Genomic DNA, 25,521 nt, shown 5'->3' with positions numbered 1-25,521 from the left:
TAAATTAGCTTTGGTTGGATTTTAAATCCAGTTTTACTTAGTTTAAATCTAACTTTGCCAATTGCTAGGTATACAAATTCAGACAAGTTATTTAACTTCCCTAAAGGTCAGTTTTCATCTTCTGTTGAATAAGGATAATACCAACTTCATAGTGTGCTTGTGAAAATGGTATGAGATTGTGTCTGTAACATTCCTAGCACAGTGCCTGACAACAGCATAAACAACAAGAGCTATTAATCTTATTATTGTGATTATAGGAAGGAAGATATTAGATATATTACGTGTTATTTTAAGGAATGGAAGCTATGTGGTATTAGCCTTTAATCTAATTTTCTTTAAAACATTGTTATTTGTTCATTTATTGATTCAAATATCAAATTCATTCATTGACTACAAATGAAAACAAAAAAAGTTGTGATTTGTTTCTTTCAGAATGATTATGGTCATGTATCATTTTTCCCTGCGTGCTCCTTTTTTCAACATTGCATCATTATTAGAGATTCTGTGATATTATTTGTAGAATCTTGCAGTGTGTAATCAGCAAGTTTGTCATAATTATCATGTGGTCAAACAGGAAACACACCAGTTCTCCAATATTTTAAATTGGTACATAATCCTCTAATTCCTCATATCAATGATCCCCAACCTATGAATCTATGGAATTATAATCAGCTTCACTCATCTATATAGGCATCAAGCATAAACTGTTGATAGAGAAAATAATATGATTCTCAAATATGTTTTAAACGTTGTTAAATGCTATTGTGGTTAATGAAGCGTATTTCATTTGAAAGTCAAACTGGTTCATAGAGTGGTTTCATCATTTTGTAATTGTCTAAGCCATAAATATGTAAATGTACCATGATTATCACAAAGGGGTACATGAGTTTTATTAATGTTTAAAAGCCTCTCTCATTCTTGAAAAAAGTGGAAACCTTACTTAACGTTTTAATTTTTTTTTTTTTTTTGTGAGGAAGATCAACCTTGAGCTAACATCCATGCTAATCCACCTCTTTTTGCTGAGGAAGACTGTCTCTGAGCTAACATCTATTGCCAATCCTCCTCCTTTTTTTTTTTCCCCCCAAAGCCCCCCAGTAGATAGTTGTATGTCATAGTTGCACATCCTTCTAGTTGCTGTATGTGGGATGTGGCCTCAGCATGGCCGGAGAAGCGGTGCGACAGTGCGCGTCCAGGTTCCGAACCCGGGCCCCCAGTAGCGGAGCGCGCGCACTTAACCGCTAAGCCACGGGGCCGGCCCTACATTTTAATTTTTTGTGGCATTTATTCCTAGTTTTACAATGTGGATTTTGGATAGTTTTTTTTTTCCTTCTCAGTATCTAGCATAATGCTGTGTTCTTATATATGCAGTTAAACAAATAGATGTGCAAATAATATTGAAATGACCTTGGATTCAAATTGCAGTGTCATATTTCCTCAGTCAGTTCCCAGCACTTGCTTGTGGATAGTAGAAGAACAGAAAACCATTCAACTGATAACTTTATTTAAAACATGAGAAAGCCACGTTTTACAGAAATAGCCGTTTGTAATCTCTCTCATGAATGGCATGACCATTAACAACAACATGTCACCTTCTCTCTTTTAGATGGGAATGTGGTGGAGCCTGACATGTCTGCGGGGTTTTGCCCAGATCACAAGGCAGCCATGGTTTTGTTCCTTGACAGGGTCTATGGAATTGAGGTTCAAGATTTCCTCCTCCATCTTCTAGAGGTTGGCTTTCTGCCAGATCTCCGGGCTGCTGCTTCTTTAGATACGGTAATGATTTGAACAGTTGGCTTCCTCAACTTTTGACTCTTCAGTCTCTGGCTTATGATATTCTTTTGTAGATAGATTCATTCATTCATTTATTGTCACCAAATGTTTACTGAGTATCTATTATATTTTTAGGCAGGCAATGGGTAAACAGAAAATAAGATAGACTATGTCCCCAAGGAATTCACTGAATAGTGGAGAAAAGGGACGACCTCCAGAGTAAGATAAGAATTCTGATCAGATGCAATGGAAGACAATAAGAAGTTCATATAACCTAATTTTGGAGGTCACAGTGGCTCCTGTTAACCTCTAAGTTGGCCTAAACAATTATGCTTCTCAATTAAAGTATTAAGAATGCTTAATGGACATTGTTGAGTCATGCCAATTACGATACCATCCTGGTGTCTTCATTTGTTAATGTACAGATAGGTTAAAATCTGTCCTGTATATTCAGTGGCCCACCGTGAGAATCTGCCATTATCAGTGTAAATGTTCTGCTGTTTGAAATGTTGTAGAATAAGCTGAAGTTCTAAATGTTATTCTAGTAGTTAATAATACTTCCTTTAATTCTCAACTGAATGGGTCTTTTTGATTTCAGAGGAAATCAGATCTTGAGCTGACAATAGCTCTTTCAGGAAAGCCATGAGAGGAGAATCATAAAAATGAAACTGAAATTTCCTTTTTCTTTGTTGACTGTATTCACATGAAATTCTGAACCTAAAGTGTATAGTTGATAACATAGTAAGACTATCAACCTTTGATTGTTGATGCTGATGAACATAAGCAGAAATATAAATAATATTAATAATTAGAATTCAGAAAGATTTTATGAATATGAGATCTGTTATAAGTTCCATTCTCTTTCCTCCTCTAGTAGAGAAAACTGCTCACAATCTTTGATATCATTAGTGTCTTCATCTTTCATTCTTCCTACAGTAATTAATAATGATATTTTATTATAGAATATGAACCTCTTGGGCCTTTTGAAGAAATAGATATGACTTCATTTTTATCTATTTATGAGCAAATGAAAGTTGATTGTTTTTAGTGGTAAAAAATCATATGAACCACATTAAAGATATAATTGAGGAATGCATTTCCATTTTTCATCTTTTTGTCATTTTCTAGATAGTGAAATTGCATGTCAACATGTTGATCCCTTTAAAAATTGTCTACTGCCAAACACAAATGATTTTCTACTCTCCAATTCCTTTTTAGGCTGCTTTGAGTGCTACAGACATGGCCTTGGCCCTCAATCGGTACCTTTGCACAGCCGTGTTGCCTTTGTTAACGAGATGTGCTCCTCTTTTTGCTGGCACAGAGCACCATGCTTCCCTCATTGACTCGTTACTTCATACTGTGTATAGACTTTCTAAGGGCTGCTCACTTACCAAAGCTCAACGTGATTCCATAGAAGTTTGTTTACTCTCTATTTGTGGGTAAGTAGGCAATTAACTCAATACCAAGTTTCTTCTTCTTGAAGAAGAGAATTTACTCTGTGGCCCTTGGCAAATTGTTATGAATTTTGAAAACAATTTCTGTACCAAAAAATTAATTCATTTTAAATAGCCCCGTGTACTGAGGTACGAGTCTTATCAGAGCACCCTTGCTCCTGGTTAAGTTCAGGACCGTTCCTTCAAGCCCCTCTTGGATATCTAGCTGTTGGGAATAGTTTTGGACCAATTATGCTATTCTGGCTATTTGTGGATGGGGTGATTATGTGAAGAGTCCCTGGCCACTTTAGTGTAAGGTTAGTAGATTCTTCTTTTTTGACTCTGTGTGATGGTTTTCACTCTTCCTCCAGAAGAGAGAAGAAAAAAGAGACTTATTAAATATAAAAAATAATACAGTATAATATTAAAGCATTACTTACGTGTGGCAGTGATGAAGGCTCACTATTTCCTCCAGCCTGGAAAATGACTTCCTATAGGTAGAAGTGTTCAGATGTCTTACTGGGAAACACAGAAACATGTCTCCTCCTTTTGATGTTCTAACAGTGAAAGTGACCATTTCTCAGGCCCCTAGCTGGGGTGATGGCTTCCTTCTAATTGGACAGGAGCTCTTGGAGGTGAAGGCTTGCAGCCTGGTAGTACATTGGCGAAGGAAAGGTTTTCACTCATAGTGCAGTGTATGAGTTTAGAAGACAGATGCAACTGACGGAGGTGAAAAATTAGAATATTAGTTCTATAACTTCCCTGACCCTAAAATTCTATAAAATGGAATCAAAACACTTATCTTGCAGATTTTTTTCTCAATATTAAACAAGGTGAAGCAGTCAGGATGGCCTGATGCAGCAGATGTTCACTATGCATTAGTTGTCTTTCCGTTCTTCCGCTGGCAAAATTTCTGTCTCAGCCTTTTTTCTCCCTCCTACTCCTGCACTCTCTCTTCTTTCTGATTCTAATCTGGTCACTGAAGATCCTTCCCACCCACTAGAATGAGGGAAGAAGCATTTACTAAATTAGTGGAAACAGTGGGGTCTGTAGTTGAGTGATTGGGAAGGGAAGGAGCAGAACAGGAGCATCTCCTGTAGCAAATAGGGATTTGTCTTCAGGTCTGAGGGATGGAGATGAGTTGGAAATGTAACCTTTTATAAAATTATGTAACTATTGGTTAATCTTTGGATTAGAAACACCTAAAATTAACATCATCTGAAGAGAGGTATAGGTACAGGTTCTCGGCGTATATAATTTAGGCTAATGAATTTTCTACTTAGTTTAGACACATTTCCCTTCGTTATTAAAATTAGCTTTGTTCCGCCAGCCAATTGAGACCTTCTATGATGCAGCACTTACTCAGAAGATTAGTATTTGATGTCCCGTTATTAAATGAACACGCGAAGATGCCTCTTAAGGTAAGTATAGAAAATGTTTATAGTTATTTGATTACTGGGTCCTCTGACTTTGTTTCCTGTTACAATATGTATGTCTCTTAGATACATCATGTTTGATCTTTGATGCTGGAGAATTTCCTCCAGTTATTGAAATGGTCATATACGTTATAGATAAATGTGTATCAGCCTAAAATAAACAAGTAATAAAAGATCATAGAAATCCTAAGTTGGTGTCCTGTAAATCAATGGAAATGGAAATCAGTGGGAAAAAATGGGCCACAAGGAAAAAATAAGCCAAGATCTTCTTAGGCAGAAAAACGTGGTAATAGGTTTGGCCTAAAATATTAGCAGCCTCAAGGGATAAAGAGCAGGCTTTAAAAACATTTTCTAAGTTGGTAATCAAATGACAGTTTCCAAATATAATTTCATAGAGTTGAAAGATAACCTTTCTGTATATGTAGTTATAGTTTGTCACAGAGTGTAGAAAAGTCACTGACATTTTCTCTGTCCAGCTTTATTATTCTGTTCATGAATGATCAAGTCTCATACTGTCTTACTGACTTGGGAATATTTTCCTGTCATCTAATATCCCAATCCTGAGTCTGGATTGGGATATTAGATGTATCCAAATATGTCTAAGAGCATAGTCTGTGCATGGAGGTCATGGTCACGTAATGGACTTTTTACAGGTGACCACTCCGCACTGCCATCTAGTAAGCGTCATTTTTCCTCATGGCCACACAGTAAAAGGGCTGTGAAAGAGAGGTTTGAGATATAAATGAGGCTTTTTTTTGAGCTGCTGTTAACACTAAGCATCCCTAGATGTTTAGGAAAAAACAAAGTTTCTCTATGAAAACTGATTTTGATTTAATAAATTTAGATAAACTAATGAATTATGTAAAGTAAATTATATCCTTGCTGAAAATCCCATTTTTGCAGTTTTTATCATCAATGAATTGATAGTCCTTGTCATGCGAATTTTCTTGATACAAATGTACTGAAAAAGATACCTGAAAAAAGATACAGTATCACTTTATGTGATAAAACTCTTTTACATTATAGATATTTTCATGTTAATCTGAGCAAACTAGATGTCAGTATTTCATCCTTTGAGATTCCTAAATTGTGCATGTGTGTTTTGTAACTGAGAGAGAGACCAAGCTAGACGTATTTCTACAGTAAGAGATGTAGTTAGCATTAATAACAATAATCCTTATCAATTTATTTCCCTCCTTGGATATAGAAAAGAGAGTCCAAAACTTTATAGTTGATTCGTAAAGTTCATTTTATTAATTTGGCAAATAGTTGTGAATATTTGTTAGTTTATAGATCAAGAATAAATTATCCTGAGTTACCACATAATTGAAAGAGTCTGTTCTTGTCTTTGAACTTCCAGCTTAGTCCTGAACAAACAAAATATACATAGTTGAGAAGCAACTTAACTTAAGAAGCAACGTAGATGCTCAGTAAGATAATAAATTGCATTCGTAACCACCAAATAAATATAGACAAAGAAATTATTGAAGTGGAGCAGTTTTGGAAATTTACTTACAGACGTTAAGTTCTGGGGCAAATCATAAAGTGTGATGAATACAGATTGTCAGAGAGGAAACAGAAATATTCAGAGGTATAGTTCCCTTAGAATGCACATTTTAGGTGCTTGCTTGTGCCTCTGGGTCACCCTGATGTCAATCCCTTCGTTATATGCATGGATTCCAGGGGATAAGAATTCATATATTTTGAGTAAATGATAGCAATTAAAGTAGAACTCAGGGATTCATAGGTAAGCCAACAACATTATAAAGAATGCTGTTCAAGATAGAGTGATTTGTAAAATTGGGCGTTTGGTCCTCATACTGTGATCAATATGTGTTAAATTTTAAAGAAACATAGTATGCAAGGTAGTATTCTCCAAAAGAATCTATATAGAAGTGAGCAGTTGCGTTTCAGCTGACCTTGTTATATAGCATTAGAATACCATATGGGAGGAAATGGAAAAAATATAAAAGTTGTCTTTAGCTCATTGCTTTTACAATTGTTTTCCCATGTAGCTGCTGACAAATCATTATGAAAGATGCTGGAAATATTACTGCCTGCCTGGAGGATGGGGGAACTTTGGAGCTGCCTCGGAAGAAGAGCTTCATTTATCAAGAAAGTTGTTCTGGGGCATTTTTGACGCCCTTTCTCAAAAGGTAATGTAGTATTTTGTGGGTTTATTTGTGTGATAAAATAATTAAAGAGCCATAGGTTCTTAGGTATTCCTAGTGGAAAACTACCTTTACTTATCAAGACTTACATAGTTTTATTTTTCTGTTTTCTCAACTTATAACAACTGTTGAGAACACAATTTAGATTGACTTTTCATAATCATTAAGGTAGCATGTTCCTTGTAATCATAACACTTTCTGAATTGAAAGTGGCTGAGCATTTCAGGAAATTTTGTACACGGGTTGATCAGTTTCTTGGGCATTTTGACTTATTTGAACTCAGACCTCCCTAGTCACCTCCCCAGTCTTATAAAGCCTGAAGAAATCTTATCAAATATAAAAATAAAAATATTAACTCTCATAAAATTATAATATTCCAGTGGTCTTACTGACTTTTCCCACTTTGCTGCTGTGGGATTTAAGTACCTCTACTCAGTGTCGCTTTCTATATGTGACATTCCCTTATAGTTGCCATATTTATAATGAATAGTTCATATACTTTCAGAAGACTGGAGGGTGGTATTTCAGAGAAAATCAGAACAACATGGTTTGTATGCTTATGCTTAAATTATTAATCAAAATCAGTTTGAATTCCCAGACAGATGTTTTTGATGACTAGAGTCGGATAAGCAGAAGTTTGCTCCACAATAGTGGAAAGTTGCTCTGTGATTACATTTGGTAGCTACATCTGGATGCTTGTTCTTGCTGAATTGCCTTTGGTAAACTGAGAGTCCTTTTAAAATAATATGTACAGGGGCCGGCCCGGTGGTGTAGTGGTTAAGTTCACACACTCCGCCTCTGGCAGCCTGGGGTTTGTAGGTTGGGATCCCACGCGCGGACCTATGCACCGCTCATGCAGCCATGCTGTGGCAGGCATTCCACATAAAGTAGAGGAAGGTGGGCACAGATGTCAGCCCAGGGCCAATCTTCCTCAGCAAAAAAGAGGAGGATTGGCAACAGGTGTTAGCTCAGGGCTAACCTTCCTCACAAAAAAATAAAATAATATGTAGAGGGTATTTTTAGAAGAATTTACATTAATTTAAAATTGAACAATTAAAGTGAGGTAACTTTTAAATATTATTTTTGATTTTTAAAAGACCTATAAATTTAACTAATTATATAATTAATATACAGATACCTCTTCCTAGAAATTTCGATTATGCGTATTCCTGTAGAATTTCTTTCCAAGTTCAGAATTTTATTTTTCATACCTTGGTAATGTAATGTAGATCGGTTAAAATTTTTTACTCTCTGGAATGTTCCTTTATGTATTTTTCATGTATAGTCTTGATAATGTGGTGCAGCAATAATCTGTAACTAACTGTAAGGAATAGAATCATTGACTGAAATTATGTTTATGTTTTAAAGACATGCTATACATTTAGAATATTCACATTTACTTCATTTCGGATATTGGAGAATAAACTTTTAGAGAAGCAAAGATTTTATTCTTCTTATGCTGCAACTACAGTAAATCTATCTTCAGCTTCTCTTATGTTCGTTGGGATTTCAGGCTGTGTGTTCCATTTTCTAGAGAAAGAATCTGCTAGAGAGTTAAGTTGCCCAGGGTGATTGAGATGTTCTCCTGCAACATCAGCCACAAAGACAACTTTTGTGAAATAGTAATATGGTTTCTGGTTTTTTTTTTTTGGTCCTCCATTTCTTCCCAGAAATATGAGCAAGAACTTTTCAAACTGGCACTGCCTTGCCTGAGCGCAGTTGCGGGAGCTTTGCCTCCAGACTACATGGAGTCAAATTATGTCAGTATGATGGAAAAACAGTCATCAATGGATTCTGAAGGGAACTTTAACCCACAACCTGTTGATACCTCAAAGTATGGACTCTTTCTATTGCAGCAGATTTTTATTGTAAATGATGTGTGAAGTCTGAAATTGAATAAGGTACTAAAGTGAACTTTCTCTAACCCATGCCCCCTTTGAATTGGTATCCTTTTAATAGGGGTCCCTTTACTTGATGAAATGATAGTCGTAATAATAATCATGATGTAAATATCAGAAGTAGATAAGATGTACTTTCTAGGATACTCTTAACACAATCAGGATTCTCTCTATGTAACCACATGCTAATATCTATAATAATGAGAATCAAGAAAATATATCAGTTATATATTTAGTTGAAAATTTACCCTAAATGTTTATTAATAATTGCAGCCAACCTCTGTGTAGCATCTTTGACTCGGGATGATCCCAGCATGCTGTGCAAACTGTTTCTGTGAGCTGAGGGGAGTGATTTCACCATCACTGCATGGTGGATGGTTACCAGCTGATATTCAGCATCATAAAGCACAGCATGAGATTGAAGGGAATATCAAATGACAATATTTGTGGAAAATTGAGCCTGCAGTTAGAGTGCAGTGTGACAACCTTAACGACAGATAAAACGTTACTTAACGTGAAACTTCTTATGTGTACTTAGTTGCATCAATTATTCTACAAATAGGATGTTTGGGTACTTCAGGTGTCTGAAGTCTCAGCATTTTTGTCCTTTGTTGTTGTTACTGTCTCTAAGTAGGACCATGGTTTCCATTTTCAAGGAAAGCTGCCTCTTCCTGCCACATTATCTTGTTGATTTCATGGTGACTCAGCAAGATCAGTGTTAGCAAGGGAGTCACTTGATAGTTACCACCAACGCATCTGAATTTGCTTGGGGGTAAACTGTCAGGCTTTTGGGTGGCCCTCCAGCTGTTTTAGCTTCCATAACCAGATCAAAATTATAACCCCAATGGTATGCCATTAGTTTGATAATGCCTTAAATTTGCACGTTTGGTATTTGAGGACAGTCCTGTGAGAAAAGACTCTACCCCCCAGTATTTGGCTTATGTGATTGATCCTTTGTATCTCTTCCAAAGTAAGTACACCAAAATATCACATGTTCACATTCCTACATGGGTAAGTTTGTGGTTTGCTAACATACAATATAATCCAGGATTATAAAATAACATCAGAACAACGTGATGGTTTTGGTTCATTAATCTAATTAATTAATTTATTTAATTAACAAGCGTTGGGAATGTCTATTTATTTACCTAGGCTTGCCCCTTTGGGGACTTCTTAACAGATTGGGTTTACATAGTGAAATCAATAACTTCTGCAACTTTGTTTCTTAAGTATGTATATGTCATACAGTTCAATTACTGACTGATAACATTCCTGGAAAACAGTAGTAAGCCATGTCGTTAATACTAGGTTTTAAATAGAATTCTAGTCTCGAAGTTAATTGTGTTAATAAGTTATATTCATTAATGAATGGAATTATATATATAATTACTTTTCCATTCATAGGTATATTTGATATTCCCAAGTCTTACATTTACCATCAGACTTGGTCATCACTTGCATGCACTCAACATCTGTTCGAGAGATTCAGTATTTATTTAAACATGAAAGGAATCAAGAATAAATGTTATCAAAATCATAAAGCATGATTTGGTTGATTACTTTTCCCTATAGTCCATATTAGTAACATTTAGAATATTATGTATAGATCATTAATATTTAAAATCATTAACACATCACTAGTTGTATGAAATTAATTTAAAATTTTAGTACATTTAAAAAAATTGTAGGGGGCCGGCCCAGTGGCACAAGTAGTTAAGTGCACGCGCTTCACTTTGGTGGCCCGGGATTCATGGGTTCGGATCCCAGGTGCACACTGACGCACTGCTTGTCATGCCATGCTGTGGTGGCATCTCATATAAAGTAGAGGAAGATGGGCACAGATGTTAGGTCAGGGCCAATCCTCCTCGGCAAAAAAAGAGGAGGATCGGCGTAGGATGTTAGCTCAGGGCTGATCTTCCTCACACACACACAAAAAAGTAACAGATCAGATTTCAGCAGTCTTTTACCAATTTATATTTGTGGCAGAAGAGTGAAGTCATAAAGGGAGACTAACTTCAAAGAACAAATATGGGAGAGAAATATGTCTTTAAGCTTGTTGACTCTAACCATATCTTGAGTCAGATTTTTAAACTTTTTTTGGTATAATCTGTTTATATTCTATTTATATACCAATTATTGGTATAATTTGTTTATTTTGGTATTATCTGTTTATAATATATTCATCTTTGAATATATTTTAATTATTTTTGCTTATACTATCTATGATTTTTATTATATATAACATATTAAGACATAATAAAGTATGAATCAGTATAAGATGAGTGGAAAGAACATTATCTGCTTGACTTTTCTTATGTTGTTCCTACAATATGGAAAAGTAATACCTTGTTAAAACAGTTTTTTAACAGTATGCATCAAATGGGATTTAAGCAGTCATAAGCTATGAGTAAATGATTAATATGATTCCTGTAAATCCTGTGAAAATGAAGCTTTTTTTCCTTTATTTTTCTCATAGTATTACAATTCCTGAGAAGTTGGAATACTTCATTAACAAATATGCGGAACATTCCCATGACAGATGGTCAATGGACAAGGTAAAAGTTGGGGTGTCCCATTCTAATTCTGTACTGAACCTGCCTAATGACTGGTCACTGTGCAAATATTTCTGACTGTGACAACTGTCTACTTTAAGTGAGAGCTTTAGATTAGGAAACAACATTTAATTACAATATGCTAATATAATATTTAGCTAGTTCTGCCTTAATGCATGTATGATACATATATGAATAAGAGTATTTGTGTTCATAAAAAGTGCAGTTTTAAGAATTCAAAAAAATCTATTAATTAAATCATAAGTATAGTTTCTAAATGCACATTGTTCATGGGAGTAAAAATAATAATCATCAGGGGCTTCAGGAAGAAATGGTGACTCTGGGTCCAGAAATCTTTTAAGGAAACTTTAGGTTTATGTGTAATTTTATATTGGATAAAATCTTTAAAATTATTAATCAGTATTTAGGGATTGTTTACACCTTCTACTCTTCTGTTGTATTTCTTATTACTAAGTAGATCTGCAGATCACTAAACATAGATTACCTGGCTAGATGACATGTTTTATTTGTATTGTCAAAAAAAACCAACCCAAATGAAATAACTAAAGCAGTGGCAATCTGTGACATGTCTTATGCCTGAGAAGTTACATTTAAGTTGAGCCTCATTTAAACTTGAGAGAAGATGGTTAAAATAGAGAAACTGAGTTGAGATGATGCAGGAATCTAAAATAGGCACGTACTGATTTGGTGAAGTGAGAATCAAACAGCAAAGGTTCCAAAAGACACTTATGTTCTGTAGCATCTCAGTATCATTCTGCTAGACTTCACATGAAGTTTCAGTCCATGCCCTGACCAACCCAGTCCCTTACTCCCTCTAGAAACCATCTTTTTGTTTTGATAAACTTGTGGCTCTGTTCAGTAATTTAATTGATTTACTAGGTAAGTCAATGAGCGTTAAGTGTCTGTTTTATATGAAGACTATTAGGTGCTGAGCTGGCAGGGGTGGTGATGGAGAGGAAGTTTACTGGAAGGCTGTCTTGATTTATTCCAGTCTAGTTACCCAGATTCCATAGGCAGATGTGAAATAATGTAGGGAAACGGTGATATGTACAAAATTATATGGGCAAAATAATTGGAACAAATGTGTTGAGAGAATTGGATGTAGGAGTGGGCACAGCAAGTAACATTCTCCAGGGAAGCTTCCAAAAAAAAGAGCATACTCCAGTTTTACTGTTTAAAAGGAGCGTTTCACATACACATGTCACTGGTGAGGGTCCCAAGTTGTGCTAGAATAAATATCACAGAGGCCTGGTGGCCTGTAGTCTCCTCCCAGGGGAGGGTTTATTGACACAATCACAGGCCTGGGTCTGTGTAAGGAAAACTGGATGTTTTTAATCTCTGGATAAAAAGATTTGTTCCGGGTGATTACTCAAAATAGTATTGATTAAGATGGAAATCTTTATATTGACTTATGCTAGATAAAATCCAAACCTTAATTCTTATTTTGGTTCATTTTACATTTATTTTACCAAATACACGCTTAAACACGTGCACATTTACGCTCTCTAAAACTAATACACATAAAACAATTTTGATGTTTGTTTTCTGTTTTAGTTGGCAAATGGATGGATTTATGGAGAAATATATTCAGACTCATCTAAAGTTCAACCATTAATGAAGCCATATAAACTATTATCTGAAAAGGTGAGGGATTTTTTTTTTAGGTTATGTAGTTTTAATTTCTTTTGAAAATTTTTTCTTTGTTATATAATTTCTTATTAACATGTCTTCTTTATTTTATATATACTATTTTTATCTTTAGTCAAAGTTCTCATTATTTTATCTTTTATCTTTTTCTCTCTATTCCCATTTTCTGTCAGAATTTAATTGGTTATTATCTTCTCTACTCAATATTTTTTGGTTCCTTTTTGGTTTTTATTCCTCTCCTATATTTTTAAGAACTTTCAAAAATATTCTTATCATTCTTAAGAGTTTCTTGATGAGGGATAATGAAATAATATTTTAATATGCTTATTTGTGAGTTTTCTTATATTTTACTTCTTTGGGAGGAAGTCAATAACTTGACAAATGAAATGAGAAGGATTTTCTAGCTTGGTGTTTATGAAGGAAGAGTTACTTCTCTATTTATTCAGATGGTAGAAAAGCCTTCACACACATATCATATAACCTGGCACTTTCTCCTACTTGTGTTTCTCCTTTCTAGGTTCTATCTAAAGTCTCAGGAGCTGGGAAACTAAAGGAAAGTAACATCCATTCTATAATAAGCTAGGATCCCTCTTAGCAGCATTAGTCAAACTAGATCTCAACTCACATTCTGCTTTTCAGAATTTTTACTTTTCTTTTTTGTTTTTAAATAAACAAAGCCAATCAATTTTTTTTAAATGAAGGCAGTCTATTTCAGAACAAAGCATTAAATATTTTTTATTTTCATTTAGGTTCATAATATCCTATTTGTTTGTTTGTTATTTTACTCTTCCTTTTTGTCTCTAGGAAAAAGAAATTTATCGCTGGCCAATCAAAGAATCTTTAAAAACGATGCTGGCTTGGGGTTGGAGAATTGAAAGAACGCGGGAGGGAGACAGCATGGCCCTTTATAACCGGACTCGTCGTATTTCTCAGACAAGCCAGGTAAGAATCGCAGTCATGAATCCACGGTTTATGTGTAATCTTTTAATTGTTGGGTTTTCCAAAACAAATAATTTGAAAATTCTGAAGACTAACATAAAGTTTAGAAGGGGAAAATCCATGTTCCTTTTTCTTTAGTTTTAAGTGAAGCTAAGTCTTGGTTAAAGTACTGGAGTTTATATATCAGGTCGTACTTTTCCTGGCTACTATATAAAGGAGTACCCAATGGTAAGCTCTTCAAGTTTTACTAATGAAGGCTGTAGGATGTGTTCATTACCTACAATTGTCTATAGAGCTTTTGTCTCCTTGCCAGTAAGAACTGAAGGTTGGTTCTTAGGGAGCAGTGAGGTGGTCAGACAGTAGTGATCGAGATCTAGAACCCACATGGATGTTCCAAGTCAGGGAACTTGAGCACCTATCCACTTGCAAAGGGAAGATAAGCAACCAGACAGGCAGAGCAAAAATTCAGAGAGTACATCATTAGCGGGCCATGCCAAGGGAGGCTGTATACTTAGCAAGGTGCTAGCTGTGGGGGTTCAATGCTCAACGTGGCAGAGTAAGGCACAGCCTGGACCTGGAGAACCTGTGGTTCAAGATGGTGACCAAATACCAACTATTGTCTCTGGCTCTTTCATTTCTCCTGGGAGATAAACCTGTCATTTTCCTTTTCTAGACTGCTCAGGCCATTGTATTTGGTTTACACAAAATATTGTGTTTATTATTGCCATTTATACAGATTACACTTTTGAAAAAAGAAAATGAGGGTACTCAAAGCATGTGCTTTACATACTTCGTATTTGAAATATACTTTTAAATAGACTAAGTTCTGTTTTGGGTATATTTTACGTTAAATTCTCTTAAATAAGTATCGTGAGTGGAAGCTGTAAATGCATATTTACCTTTTTATCATGTGTGCACACGTTTCTAACTAGATTACATTTTGCTTTAATCTGTTTCAACAAATACTGAGCATAAACTGTGTAACTAGGCAATAGGAACACAAAGATAATAAGATCTAGTTCTAATCTTAAAGACTCGCAGTTTGGTGTTACAGACAGTCAGGTTAAACCTGCTGCCACATCGTACAGTGAGGATTAGACTAGTGGTATGTACAGGTACTGCAGAGTGCAGAGAATGGAATGGTCTCTTTATTTTCCCTGTAAATTAGATGAGAAATAAGGAAATTACTACAGAAAGGAGGTAACTTGAAGTTTTGCCAGGAAAAATAAGATAGATTCTCCCACTGCCCTTAATAGCAAAAATTATGTGCTCTAATTTAAAATTGTAAATTTTGTATTTATTTCCTCTCTTCCTTACTCCCCCCTTAGCTCCTAATATAGTTCTCAGTGCACGTTAAGCCCTCAATAGATTCTGTCAACTGATATTCATATAGCCATCTCAAGTCTTATTGATTTTCAGAGTGGCATGTGTAATGCATGATATATATTGTTAAATCTCCTATGTGATTTCAGTATGCCAGAGGGGTTGTGTGTAGATTAAGAGGGAAGACTCTGGAGGTAGTCAATCCTGGGGCTTCAATCCTGAGACCATCACTTTCTAGAAATGTGCCACCGGGCGTGTTACTTAATCTGTTTGCCTCAGTAAATGATATCACTTATTATCACTTTTTTAAATATTATTTAAATATTTTTAATGCTAGAGAGCATTTCACTAATGGTAAGTAAAAGAGTGTATTTGCGTTTGTATTACTTTGACCTGTTAGCAGTAAAGAAAGAATATTTCTATCAGTTTCAGAAATGGAGAGCAAAATCCAACCAATGCCACAAATGTATTTATAATCCTTGTCAATCAAATGTTCACTCCAATGTTCTTTAAGCATAAACCAACAGTATTTGAAATGTTGAAATAGATGGTCATTTCTTAATTACTAATCTGACATTATTATCCTCTTTTTCAAATATCATCTTGGAAAACTTCTTTTCTTTTCTCGGTAACTTCTCTCCATTACTGATTTCCCAGGTGATTATAAAGGTATTTTCTATTATGTAATATATACACTCTTTAGAATAAAGTAAGGAACACTTTTATGGCATCAGTTTATAGTAAGCACTATAAGTGGATGAATTGAGATCACTTGTTGACATGATTCTGGAGCCTGATATTCTCAGCTTCCTTCCACTGGGACTCAGCACTCCCTCTGTGAGCCAGAAGTGGCCTGTGTTTAACTCAGCAGGATCTGGCATAACCCGCATGGGTTGAAATCCTGGCCTCACCACTGAGTAGCTAGCTATGTGAACTCAGCAAACTGGTTAACCTCTCTATGCTGGAGAGTTCTCATCTTTAAAATGAAGCAGATAAGAGCATCTACTTTAAAAGATTATTGTGAGGATTAAATGTTATAATGCTTATAAATCACTTAAAAGAGTGACTGGCCTATATTTCCATAAATGTTAGACCTAATTATTAGCATTATTATTTTTATGTGGATCAGTGACATTATTAATGTCTTTGGTTTACCATGAACACCACAGGAAGACATGAATCATGATTTCAGGAAATTTACCACTCAATTAGGATTTTGTAATTTGCTTATTAAGATGGCATAAGGGCATGGACAAAACCAATAGCAACTTGATAGGATATAGGATAGAATATATAAATGCTGACAGAATTAGAAGTAAGGAGATGCTGGCTAATTGGAGAAGGGCTAAATGGGTGGATTTGATTTCTTGGTAGTGATCACTAAAAGTCAGCACAAAAAGAGACATTTCTGACAATCTCAGGAATAGTCCATAGGTTCTCAATAATTACTTATTTACTCACCGCCCCCCCCCACCAATTTCTTATCCTGTATCTGTTTTTCAATATTATGAATGTGGAGTATAAACTATTTACACAAATAAAAAATAAGCTTATAACCTCAATGTCTGTGATAGTCTGTGCTGAAGATGTAATTATTAAGCACAAGAGAATTGCTGATCAAGTTACTTCTGTATTTGGAGTGTGGTAAAATATCAAAATCTGGGGGGGACAAGTAAAATTTCATAGTATCTCAAAAAAAATTAAGCTTGTAACCTGGGAGGAAGAGGGAGATGGGAATGAAACTTTGGAACGTGTTACCCATCTAGAACTAAAATGCAGGCCAGGAGAGAGGAATGATTCAGTCATTCCTTCCATAGATATTTGTTGAGCACCTACCATGTTCCATGCACTATTCTAAGCTGTTGTGATAGATCAACGAACAAAGTGGACAAACATCTCTGCTCTCATGGGGCATACATTCTAATGGGGAAAGTAAGCAATAGATATAAGTAAATTGTAGAATATGTCAAAATATGATAAATATTATAGAAAAAAGAAAACTTAGCATGCAAAGGCAGATTGGGAATGCAGAGGGGAGGGGGTTCGACAGTGTTTGGGGATGAGTTGCAATTTTATATAGGGTTATCAGAGTGGATTTGATCTTCCGAGAGATAAATTGAATAGGGACTTGAAAGAGGTGAGGCAGTTATACAGATTTGGGAGAAGAATGTTCCAAGTAGTGCACACGTGATAAGTTGGGAGTGCGGCCTGGTATGTGTGAGGGTGATCCAGGAAGCCAGTGAGGTTGGAGCTGAGTGAGTAACAAGGAGAGGGGTGGAGAGGTCTCAGGAGCCAAGTCACGAGGACAATGGGGGCCATTTTAAGAAAGTCGATAAGTGCTTTGGAGTCAGACAAAATTACTTTCAGAACTTGATTCTGCTGTTTACCATTTACGTGCTATCATGACTTTTAAAATTATTTAATTCTTTTGGACCTCTTTTTTCTCATTTTAAAATGGTAAAAAGTAATATCTGCTTTTCAGAGTTGTTCTAAAGATTAAATGAGATAATCTGTGTGACTTGCTCATAACTATTCACGTGGTGGTTGTTATTATTATTATTGCTAATAAGACTAGAGTTAATTAAGTTAACGTTAAAGCTCCTAGTTCAGAGATGGTGCATAAGCCAGGTAACTTGAAATTATAGAAGACCTGGCCAGACTTCTGATTCTATGTATGTAAAGGAGAAAAGCAGGTCGTGAAGAACATAAAAAGAATCTGTCTCTGAATAAACAAATATCTACTTATACATTCTTTACACCAGCCTCAATAACTTAATCTAAAGCTAAAAGGATATAAAATTTCAGTTATATAAGGAATGTGGTCTAAAAGGATAATTAAATATGGGGAATTTTACTTTAGAAACAAGTAAAGTTATTGATATCAGCTCGATTTTATTCATTTATTCAACAAAATTTAAAGAGAGTCTAATACTTTTTTTAAATCAGTTCTAAGACACACATTTGCCATATTTCAATATCTGTGAGATTGGGAGTGATTTTATAATCCTAAAGTTGATGAAAGATGGTTTATGCCAGACCCTGGGAGAATACTAACATGAATAAGGCTCAGCCTATGCCTACAGATTTCTATTGTACAGTAGAAAGGCTTATAACTCAAGGAATAATAAAATAAATATTTTGGAAATATAATTCTGACAACAGAATAGAGAATGAATCAGAGAATGGGGAGATTGAAAGTGGAAAGACAAATTCCTTAGGAGGATATTGTAGACATCCCGCAAAACAAAACTAAAACATTAAATATCTGAATTAGAGCAAAAGTGTGGAAATGGAAGGAAGTGAATGTATCCCATAGATATTTTTGAAGTAGAAGAGAAAGAATTCTGTGACTAACTGGTTATATGATAGGGGATGAGGAGGAGTAATCAAAGGCTTTGCCATGGATCTGGACTAGGCTACCAGGTGGGTGGTTATGTTAGGTGAGGTAGGGAACATAGCAGTTCTAGGGTAACACAAGAAGAGAATAACGAATTTGATTTTAGATGTTTTGTTAGGCAGAATTATCGCTCCCAAAGATGATCCCCAATTGCCAGAATCTGTGAAAATGTTAGAGGGATGCAGTGTTGCTGACTTTGAAGATGGAGGAAAGGAGCCATGAGCCAAGAAATGTGGGTGACCTTTAGAAACTGGAAAAGACAGGGAAAAGATTCTTCCATAAAACCTCTAGAAAGGAACACAGCTCTACTGACACCTTGATTTTAGCCCACTGAGACCTGTGTCAGATTTCTAACAACTTTGTGGTGTTTTAAACCACTAAATTTGTGGTGATCTCTTATAATAATATAAAATTAATACAGATATAGAATCTCAAATGGAGATGGTAATGAATCGTTGAAAACTTAAGTCTAGAGCACAGGAGTAATGTTAGGCTAGACTGATTGATTTTTGGTTTATTAAAAAATGGTTGATAAGTTAAATATTTAAAGTAGGTATGGATATGGACACCTAGAGAAAGATTTAGAATAAAGAAAGAAACAACTGAAGAGTGAGCTCGGAAAACCACAAATATTTAAATGTGATTTATGGAAGAGGAGCCAAAGAAGGAATCTGAGGAAAAGAGGTCAGAAAGGTTGAGCAGAGAGCCAGGAGGGTGGTTTCATGGCATTCCTGAAACGAGCAGAATGGTGAGCGGTGGTTAGTAGTGTGAAATCTAGAAGGGCCAGTTTGATGGTAGCTGGAAAGAGGACTTTGAATTTAGCAACTTGGAAACTGATAACATTTGAGAAGACAGTTATAGTAGATTAGTGAGGAAAGAAGTATATTGTAACATGTTGAGGGTATACGAGGTCACATGACAGGGAAAGAGAAGTAGGTCTGTAGTCAGACAGTTGGGCTTGGAATCCTGCCTGCTCAGATTTTTAGCTCTGTGACCTTGGGGAAGTGACTTAAGCTCTCTAAGTCTCAATTTCCTTTCAGGAATATTTAAAGGAGAAAAAAAATGTTATTTTATTACACATTCCACTATTAAATGATACTGAGCAGTGGTGAAGACACAGAAGCCACGGTTCAGTCAAAACTGACCAGTAAATTCAGTATAGCCCATGGCCCATTATTAATGATAGCATATGATAGCCTCTTTTTTGTTTTACAAGCATGGATATAAGGTATATTGTACCTTTTATTTTTTGTTTATCCATTTCTAACAAGAGAATATATACGATTATGAAATATGTCAAGGTATAATTTTAGATTTATAAGCATGAACCAGAGCTCATTTCTATGATACTCTTTGTCATTGGGTAGAATAAGGTAAAAGCTCAGAACAGTAAGTGAGACCATCTTACAGTTGATGAGAAGATAATGTTTCACTTTTAAAATGCCATAATTTAGAAATTAAGGAAGTCTTCTGGTTATTGAGGATATCTTTGTAAATCACTGAATGTTATCTGATGTACTTTTAAAATTAAAAAATAGGTTTTATTTTATCTTAACATTTGGCCCATAAAGACATTTGTAAATATTGACCTTTTTGATTAACTACTGTTTGCATGAGGAAGAGTAAATTTCATTGCAGCCAATTAGAATTTGTGAGAAACTCAAGAATACAATGATTCTTTGACTCAGGTAATATTTCAGAATCTTGGATTCATTGCACAATTGGTTGAATTCTGATTATTAGTTTTTGACAATCTCTAAGATATTGGGATGTATTATTCAATCATAAATAATTGTTGGACACCCAATATAATTTAATTTGCTGGATACATTTGCAAAATCAGTTTGTGTAGATACTTGCCAGTTTTATCTGAGGAAATGTTATGTTTGGAAGTTTGTTTGCGTTATATCTCTAAAGTATCTCTTAAGTCTCTCCCCACTGGGTTTTTTAATAAGACACTATTTTTTCACATAAATTATCTAGGTTTCTATAGATGCTGCCCATGGTTATAGCCCCCGAGCCATTGACATGAGCAATGTCACGCTATCCAGAGACTTGCATGTAAGTACTGTTAACTTTTAAAAATATTCTGCAAATTTCATTTTTAAAAAGCATACTCTAACCCTTTCCTGCATATATTTTGCAGTATGATTTTCTTGAATGTGGTAATCGTATGAAGGGTCCATAGAAATTTATAGATTGTATACCCCAATTTTTTAATGCTATGAAAGTTGATATAACTTTTTCTAGAATGTTTCCTCCAGATAACACATTTTCTTTAAAGATAATATGCATTAAAAAACCCTAATATAATAATTAAATAGCTATGTGTGAGAAGAGAGTAAATCAGTAATTAATAATGCTCTGCTCAAGGATCACCTTAATTACTTATTAAAGAATATATATTTTAAGTTATCTAGGGAAACTGATGACATTTTGCTTGCTCCATCCACAGTTTTATCTGTTCTCCTTTGTCAGTAAGGAACATACTTTGAAATGGCTGATTTGAGTGAAAGATAAAATTTGTTGCCATGGAACATAAGTTAACAGTCAACATAATGATCAAACAATGATATTGGCATTGTTAGTACTATTCCAGGAGAAATAAGTATATAAAGATAAAATCTATGTATTGGTAAATTGTTTGGCTTGCCCTTTGTCGTTGCTCCTGTATGAATGTGTTAAAGTGACATAGTAAACTTGAAAATCAAAAGTGAAAAGAATCTTAGAGGTAATCATGTCAGAATCCAAAAGGCCACAGAAAGGTTAATGTGGCTCGTCCAAGGTGTCTCACCTGGTATGGGACAGGCATTGATCTAGACTATCTGTCTAATGTTCTTTGCGTTCAATGTTCAATAAAGTTTAGATCATCTTTTAAAGCTTTGGAAATTAAAATAAGAACTTGTAAATGCATAATTTTTTTGTTAAAGTTCATAACTAATTTGAAGTTTCATTATTGAATTAATAAAACATGTCTGTAAACATTATGAGTAACAGTGACCATTCCATCGAATCACACTGCTGTTTCCTACTGCATAATTTCACAGATCAATAGAATTCTCTGGGGTTCACGTTCCAAATGAGAAACTTGTGTTTGCTTATCCTTTACATGTATTTTAGCACTAACACACTATGATTTATTAATTTAAAGCATGTTTTGATGTTATGTATTAGAAAGCAACATTGTCCTTTTCTACTCGTATTATAACTCAGTTGCTAAATATTTTATTCATTTAAGGCTATGGCAGAAATGATGGCCGAAAACTACCATAATATATGGGCAAAGAAAAAGAAACTGGAACTGGAGTCCAAAGGTAACATTTTCTAAAAATCCTCATTAAAAAATATCAGAGTGTGACTACGTGAATATGTGATGTGGTAAAGTAGTCTTTTTAGCACAGGATCTCATTCTGTATTTATTTTATTAGAATGGTTCAAATATGCCTGTAACAGTTTTAAGCTGGAAATTCTATAATTTCCTGCACTGCTAGCGTATATTTCCTCATGTGTCAGAATTTCTATGGCTCTCTCTTGCCTATTTTATCATGTAGAGATCTATACTCCTCATCCTAATTTCTGAGGTGTTCTATTAATTACCTAGACCTCCCTCACTGGCTTCCACCCCAACTTAAATATTTCTCATATCGCATCCTATTTTATTTCTTTTCTTAGCCTCTCTGTTTTGTTTAGTCCAGTTATGTTATTGTCCCTTACTTGCTTTTGCTTGCTCTTTTCTGCTGTTTTTTTAAAATACTAAACTGACCTAATATTCTTACTCATTTCTCAAATCATTTCTTTTTTTTTTTTTTTGTGAGGAAGATCAGTCCTGAGCTAACATCCGATGCCAATCCTCCTCTTTTTTGCTGAGGAAGCTTGGCCCTGGGCTAACATCCTTGCCCATCTTCCTCTACTTTATATGGGACACCACCACAGCATGGCTTGACAAGTGGTACATTGGTGCACACCTGGAATCCGAACCTGCAAACCCTGAGCCGCCGAAGCGGACCTCGAGCACTTAACTGCTGTGCCACCGGGCCGGCCCTCAAATCATTTCTTATTTGCATAAATATTTTCTTAACAATTTAATGCATCCTACACTGATGATCTCTTTCATTGTTATTTCTTCAGCATTAGACTGTACACATGTTATTTATAATGTGTGTCTGTGAGTGTGTGTATGTGTATCCTCTCTTTAATTACTGCCTATGTAGGTTTCTTTGCCCCAGTGAGAATATAATTGTCTCAAGTTCAGGGCCACAACTTCTATTACTTTTATAATCCTTGCTGTACAGTTCTGGGCACCAAGAAACTCTCTATTTCTTATTTGTTGTTATAGATAAGAATATAGAGAGAGATAATTTTGAAGTGTAGGGATATTTCATGGTGAAAGGAATAGGTGTGATATTGAAGAATGGTACCAGGCACCAAACACTAGGAAACAGAGCAACACGAATTAGAATTGGTCATAGAAATGAATGGAGAGGATTCTGTATACCAAAATTGCCTATTATAAAATTTGGCTCAGACCTAGGCCTGTTTTTCTAGAAAGATTCGTAAATGTTTGTTAAATGAACGATCAATTGCTTGGCTGGCTGACAGATGGCTGGCTGGCTGGCTGTCTGGCTGTCATAGAACCACAGAGTTTTGCTTAGTGAAATTCTTGGAGGGACATTGTCCACAAGACTGTTAGACAAAATCACTATTTGTTATGTTACACAAGCAGATTACATGAAAATAATCTGTTGCTTTTTTTCAAAGTATGTTTCAGTCACTATGGTTTGGTTAAAATTAGCAGTGATAAGCTACTATCTTGTTACTGCTCTTCTAAATAAGTATGCTAGAAAATCATCATTGTTCTTGAATTTCTGGGCCAGCCATTAGGTGTCTTATAGTCCATGTTTTCTTTAAAGCATGCTGCTCATAAATGAGACATCTGTATCTCTGCATCCAATTCATATTGTGTGGTTGGAAGACAAGCATAGTTGCAGCAGCCTAAAAGGCGAGGTAGTGAACTTAGTCCTCAAAGTCGCCAATCATTCTTCTTATTCCACACATGCTTCTCTTTTTAAAGGAGAAAGTAAGTTGTTAAGGACCAAAACAGCAAACCAGTAGGAAATGTGTTGAAATATACAACACTGGATCTTGGCTTTTAGGTTATTGAGACTAAGGAAACAGAGAAATGAGTTTGGGAAAGAAGATAGGCTAGAGACTGTGGACAATTTTAGGAAAGAAACTACTTGTGTGTTTTCTCAAATTTGTTCTCTCTCCTGGAGATTTCAACAGCCAACTTGTGTCCTGACAACTCTCCTTCCAATTCCGAGAAGTTCTGGATGGGAGTGTGGGCCTGTCGCCCACCCTGTGTCTTGGAGCCTATGGGGGGTGTGTGTGTGTGTACGTGTATGTGTGTGAGAGAGAGAAAGAGAGAGGGAGAGAAACAGCAGGAGAGAAGCACAGGAAGTCAGGAATAAGGAGAAACTTGAAATCGCCATTTGGTCAGTCAGATACCTAGATGCCTAAAAGAGCCAGTGCTGAGGCTGACTTAGTTTCCACCCCATCCTGGGCTCTTTTATCATCCCTGCATCTTTGTGCAGAAGATTAATCTGCTTTAGAAAAGTCTGGAGAAAATGTCCTCTTCTGCTCTCCTAAATCGTCTGTTCCTCGGTGCCCTCTCAACCTGCTTTAAGAATCTAGGAGAATTTTGGGGGGGGAAATCAGCATAAGGAGCCTATCATTGATAGAAATAAAGAAGTAAAAGTCCCAAAAATATTATCAATGCTGCCAAATTAGTGAAAAACATAAAGAACTAGCATTCCTTTTTAGTCTTCTTTTCCCACTACCACTTCAAGTATTTTGGGCTGTGATGATCTGTCACCAAGCCAAAGACAGCTCTGGTATCAAGCAGTTTTGACTCTTTAGCGTGAATGAGTTCGGGAGCTGGTGCTCGATGTTTGAGGCAGTGTCCTAGGAATTACTGCAGTTTCCTTCACCTCTCAAGTGTAGCTACTTGCCTTCCCTCCCTTCCATACATTCATGTTATAAATGGGCAAGATGAGGGTTGGAAGAACAAGGTAGTCACGCTGCTATTAAGCGGCACAGCAAAGGACATAACTTCTAGCCTGCTGGCTGACTTGAAAGTTCAGAAGTATTTGAGAGTCAGAGGGTACTTTGTGCTGTTAGGATTTGAAAGTATAAACTTGATTCTCTCTCTCTCTCCCCACTTTCCCCAGAGTGACAAGTAACCTGTTAGTATCTGACTCCAAAATTGTTGTAGATTTCAAATTAAGTTGCCAAATTAATATAGTTATCTAGGAATAAACGACTAATGCAATGGTGGAGTTCAAAATAGGTGATGATCACAGGATGATTAAATTAGATGTTTGATTTACAATTTTTTTCCATAAAATATCCTACTAAATTGCATCTTTGATTGTGATAGAAGTCAAATTTATTCCCAGTGCACTTAGTAACAAATTCTATGTCCTTGCTTTTCACAAAATGTTTGTTAGTATTGTCTTCTGACAATTGTGTTATACTTGATACTATTAATATCATGCTATAAAATAACCGATGGCTCCTTAATAGGCTTAGTATTTCTTGGCTTGGTAGCTCTTGACCGTCCCTTTGCATTTATGAATGTAGAGTGTCACCTAATGGTCATGAGATTCAGTGCATGATTGCATTTCTGTAGATGGCACTCTCAGTCAAAGCAAGCTCAAGGAAAGCATGGCATTTTTCTCCTTTGCCTTTTTGTTTGCTTATTTCTTGTGTAGGGCAAATTCAGCATTTATGATTGTTTTAGTAGCTCCTGGCTAAACCATATTGGACACTGATTGAATAGACTCTATGTTGTCACCATTATTCAAACAAAATATTTATTTTCAATTATTTTTTTCTGGGATTCCCTTAACAGTTATGTGTCAAGGAATTTGAGCAT

General features: G+C 35.5%; 1 protein-coding gene across 1 annotated transcript in view; it reads left to right on the top strand.

The window, feature by feature from the left end:
- Window positions 1-25,521, top strand: part of RYR2 (ryanodine receptor 2) — a 683,573-nt gene that overhangs the window by 509,724 nt on the left and 148,328 nt on the right. Inside the window, exons 48-57 of the mRNA XM_058542954.1 lie at window positions 1,604-1,773; window positions 2,989-3,209; window positions 4,534-4,624; window positions 6,655-6,795; window positions 8,481-8,644; window positions 11,185-11,263; window positions 12,836-12,925; window positions 13,733-13,870; window positions 20,571-20,648; window positions 21,826-21,901. Of these exons, the coding sequence (XP_058398937.1) occupies window positions 1,604-1,773; window positions 2,989-3,209; window positions 4,534-4,624; window positions 6,655-6,795; window positions 8,481-8,644; window positions 11,185-11,263; window positions 12,836-12,925; window positions 13,733-13,870; window positions 20,571-20,648; window positions 21,826-21,901 (1,248 nt within the window). The remainder of the gene's footprint in view (window positions 1-1,603; window positions 1,774-2,988; window positions 3,210-4,533; window positions 4,625-6,654; window positions 6,796-8,480; window positions 8,645-11,184; window positions 11,264-12,835; window positions 12,926-13,732; window positions 13,871-20,570; window positions 20,649-21,825; window positions 21,902-25,521) is intronic.

The sequence above is a fragment of the Diceros bicornis genome, chromosome 6 (genome assembly GCF_020826845.1).
Source record: "Diceros bicornis minor isolate mBicDic1 chromosome 6, mDicBic1.mat.cur, whole genome shotgun sequence".
Taxonomy (NCBI): domain Eukaryota; kingdom Metazoa; phylum Chordata; class Mammalia; order Perissodactyla; family Rhinocerotidae; genus Diceros; species Diceros bicornis.
Note: the sequence above shows the minus strand (reverse complement) of the source record. Positions and strands in the feature narration are given on the sequence as shown.